Here is a 5,000-nt window from a genome sequence, read left to right on the forward strand (position 1 = left end):
TGTGATTGTCTCACGTTATCATTAGCATTTAAGCATTAATATTTACGTGCATATAGATGCACAATGACAAATCTGTTATTATTATTATTATTATTATTGTTATTATTATTATTATTAGCCAAGCTACTCCCCTAGGTAGAAAAGCAGGATCCTAGATCAACAGGGAAATCAACCTAGGGAGGAAAGGAAATAAAGAAATATCGAACAACATATGCTGTATATAAGAGAAGTAATGAGCAAAAAATATAAAATATTTTAAGATCAGTAATATCGTTAAATTAGATTTATCATATATGAACTATTAAAAAATGCTTTTGTCAACATGTTGGGAACTCTTTCTGTCTAGAATGATTTACGTGGGCTATATAGTAATGGCGAATTTATAGAAGAAAAATAGGTATAGATGGAAGTTTTCGTAGAGTATAATTCTATGTATATAAATGAATACATGGAAAGTAAATAGGGTCTATGGATCAATTGGAACTGCAACAGTAGCAGGGGGGTTTAAATTTTTTTTTTTTTTTTTTTTTTTTTTTTTAAGTCCGCTCATGAATGGCAGAGGCGAGGGACACTGACATTGCCCTATTAAGCAGGCCAAAGCCCTAGAGACTGACCATATATGCAAATGATCAGCGCCCAAGCCCCCTCTCCACCCAAGCTAGGACCAGGGAGGACCAGGTAATGGCTGCTGATGACTCAGCAGATAGACCTATAGGCTCCCCAAAAAGTCCCCTCCTTAGCTCACAAGGATGGTGAGGTTACTGCGACCAAAGGAACTAATGAGTTTGAGTGGGACTCGAACTCCAGTCTTGCGATCACTATAGTCCATTTCTTTTAGCGAGGCAGATTTGCACCAACTCACATCGGTGCCCTTTTAGCTCGGAAAAGTTTCCTGATCGCTGATTGGTTAGAATTATCTTGCCCAACCAATCAGCGATCAGGAAACTTTTCCGAGCTAAAAGGGCACCGCTGCGAGTCGGTGCAAATATGCCCCGCTAAAAGAAATTGACTATAGTCAAGGAAGTTACCAAATAAGCCACCACAATTAATGCCATAGCATTTAATGAGTAGAGAATTTATCGGTATTTCGGTATTTCTTGTCATTTCCTTTCTATTATTCAATGTAATAGTTCAAGGCCAATAGATAATAGATAATATTGAAGATTACATTAAACTATTTAGGTGACAAAGAAGAAAATTTGTAATTATCTCTTTTTATTAAAATCAAGTTTTAAAAAAATTCCATGTTTAGCAAAATATAATTTTCCTTTCATATTTTGTCTAGAGTTAAACTTTCCAGGTTTAATCAATACGATTATTTTATATGCTCTATCTATCAAAGAGCAAACCTTATTAAAGGCTTTCAGAGCTCAATAAAATGATTTATCAGAATAAATAAATATTCCTGAAAAGTCAAGTCTAAAAACCTTCTCATTATATATATATATATATATATATATATATATATATATATATGTGTGTGTGTATATATATATATATATATATATATATATATATATATATACCTACATAAATATACATATGTATATTTATATATATATAATTTATATATATAAATATACATATATATATATATATATATATATATATATATGTATATACTGTATATGTATGTATATATACACAAACACACACATATACACACATATACATATATGTATATATATATATATATATATATATATACAGTATATATAAATATATATATATATATATATATATATATATATATATATATGTATATATACACAAACACACATATACACACACATATATATAATGTATATATATATATATATATATATATATATATATATATATATGTATGTATATATATATCAGAAATAAATCAAATAATTTTTAATACGTTTATATTATACGTTAATATTATACGACTTCTTTTTATTTTACATCTAAATAAAATACAATTTTATCACGAATAAAAAGAAGGTGGTTTTTCTTGGGGCATCTTCTCATAAGGATGAGACGTGTGGACGCTGAAATTCATAGACCCGGAGGCCAGTTCCTCCTTCGTGCTGTTCCTAAGTTTGAAGGACATCACCACTCCGCCGACCAAGATCGTTGCTGAAAGAGAAAAGGATGACATAAGTTTTCTGGAAGACCCAGGCCCACATGGCTGAGGAGTATGAAGCGTGAAGTAGGAGATGATGGAAGGAGAAGTATTGAATTAAAAGCTCAAGATAGAGACGACTGGTGAAATCTAATCGAGGCCCTTTGCGTCAATAGGCGTAGGAGGAGATGATGATGATGATTACTTCCGCCAAATTGATTATGTTTGTATGTCTGTATGTTGGTTTGTCACCAGCCTAACTCAAAATGTTACGGGTGAATTTTGATGAAGACTTAGAAGTGATTATATTTAAGCGGTCATCCGGGTCTCAATCCGAATCCAAGATTTTTATTATTCAGTGGATTAATTCAGGGTTAACATATGAAAGAGGGAAAGCTAGGTCCGAAGACATGAGTAAAATGTTGCTAATCTTCACTGGCGGAGGTCTGAAATCTCTGATTAATCTTTCTACTTGTTTTCATTGTATTTACATTAATGGGATTATAAATGGGCTGAACAGCTGAAAGAATATTGGATGCTAAATAAAATTGAAATCAAGATAAGATTAGAAAAACCGTTGTCATCAAATAAAATGGAAATCAAGATAAGATTAAAAAATCCTTGTTATCAAATAAAATCTAAATCAAGATAAGATTAAAAAAAACCTTGTTATTAAATAAAATGGAAATCAAGATAAGATTAAAAAACCCTTGTTATTAAATAATAATGGAAATCAAGATAAAATGAAAAAAACCTTGTTATTAAATAAAGTGGAAATCAAGATAAGGTTAAAAAAATCCCTTGTTAATAAATAAAATGGAAATCAAGATAAGATTGAAAAACCCTTGTTATTAAATAAAGTGGAAATCAAGATAAGATTAAAAAACCTTTGTTATTAAATAATAATGGAAATCAAGGTAAGATTAAAAAACCCTTGTTATTTTGATCATTTGGTTTTTGTGTTATTACTCATACTTATGAAAAGATTAATACCACAGAATTACATGCCCGTATTCAAAAACCAAATAGGAGAGTATAACCAGTAGAAATATAAGAAACAGATAGGGAAATAGAAAAGGAAGAGCCCATGTAAAATATATTCTTAAGCAGTAATACTTTGTTTGTGATAAAATAAACTTATGAGTGTATTACTCATGATATGTATTATTATATCGTTTCGTTGAAGTTGATATGTATATAAACAAGCACATAACACCATATCTAAGTATATGTATATCTACACACACATGCATACACACACATATATATATACATATATATATATATATATATATATATATATATATATATATATATATATGTTTGTGTGTGTGTGTATATATATATGTATATATATATATCTGTATATATATATATATATATATATATATATATATATATGTATATATATATATATATATATATATATATATATATATATATACATATATATGTGTGTGTGTGTGTACATACTTAGGTCCACGGTCTAGGTATATATATCTCAACCGTGCTTAGGTCTATGTTCCTTGAGAGAGAGAGAGAGAGAGAGAGAGAGAGAGAGAGAGAGAGAGAGAGAGAGAGAGAGAGAGAGAGAGAGAGAGAAATTGCACGACACTAACCTCCAGTCAGCAGCAAAAACGATCCTGTTATAAAGAGGTTCGTCGTGTATCTGCTACAGCTGTAGTCGTGCCAATCGTAGTCATCGAAACACGTCGATGTGGTAAAGAGGAAGAACAGAGACAGGGAACCTAATAAACACAAGATTGATGTGACAAGCGTAGCATAGACCATTCTGGAAGTCACCCAGATTCCACACATCTGCGGGGAGAGAAAGATAACGGAGTGGATTAAAAAGAATGATAACGGAATAGATTAAAGAGAAAAATAACGAAAGAGGTTAAATGAAAAGGTAACGGAATAGATTAAAAAGAATGATAGAGAAATGTATTTAAAAGAATGATAACGGATTGGATTAAAAAGAATGATAACGGAATGGAATAAAGAGGAAAATATCGCAGGAGATTAAATGAAAAGATAACTGAATGGATTAAAAACAAATATTAAGAAATAGATTAAAGAGAAAAATAACGAAAGAGGTTAAATGAAAAGATAACGGAATGGATTAAAAAGAATGATAACGGATTGGATTAAAAAGAATGATAACGGAATGGAATAAAGAGGAAAATATCGCAGGAGATTAAATGAAAAGGTAACAGAATTGATTAAAAAGAATGATAACGGAATGGATTCAAGAGAAAAATAACGAAAGAGGTTAAATGAAAAGGCAACGGAATGGTTTAAAAAGAATGATAAAGAAATGAATTAAAAAGAATGATAACGGAATGGATTAAAGAGAAAAATAACGAAAGAGGTTAAATGAAAAGATAATGGAATGGATTAAAAAGAATGATAACGTATGTATTAAAGAGAAAAATAACGAGAGATTAAATGAAAAGATAATGGAATTGATTAAAGAGAAAAATAACGAAAGAGATTAAATGAAAAGATAACGGAATGGACTAAAGAGAAAAATAACGAGAGAGATTAAATGAAAAGATACTGGAATGGATTAAGAAGAAAGATAAGTAAATGGATCAAAACGAAAAATAACGAAATGGATTAAAAAAAAAAAATGCGGTAAGGATTGTTGATTCTGGAACCTTTGGTAAGTATTCGTTTTATATTTTGATGGAAGTATGTGTGTTTTAGTTTGAATAAGTTCATAAAGCATACGCAAAATATATGTAATTATATATATATATATATATATATATATATGTATATATATATATACATATATATATATATATATATATATATATGTATGTATATATATATATATATATATATATATATATATATATATATATATATATATATATATATATACACAAACATATTCATGTAA

General features: G+C 29.1%; 1 protein-coding gene across 1 annotated transcript in view; it reads right to left on the minus strand.

Annotated features, from left to right (window-relative positions):
• Positions 1-1,880: 1,880 nt before the first annotated feature.
• The window catches only part of LOC137630878 (uncharacterized), a 16,385-nt gene continuing 13,265 nt past the window's right edge, over positions 1,881-5,000 (minus strand). Inside the window, exons 3-4 of the mRNA XM_068362413.1 lie at positions 3,712-3,910; positions 1,881-2,106 (exon numbers count right to left, since the gene is read on the minus strand). Of these exons, the coding sequence (XP_068218514.1) occupies positions 1,955-2,106; positions 3,712-3,910 (351 nt within the window). The 3' untranslated portion in view covers positions 1,881-1,954. The remainder of the gene's footprint in view (positions 2,107-3,711; positions 3,911-5,000) is intronic.

This window comes from Palaemon carinicauda, chromosome 39 (assembly GCF_036898095.1).
Source record: "Palaemon carinicauda isolate YSFRI2023 chromosome 39, ASM3689809v2, whole genome shotgun sequence".
NCBI classification, from domain to species: domain Eukaryota; kingdom Metazoa; phylum Arthropoda; class Malacostraca; order Decapoda; family Palaemonidae; genus Palaemon; species Palaemon carinicauda.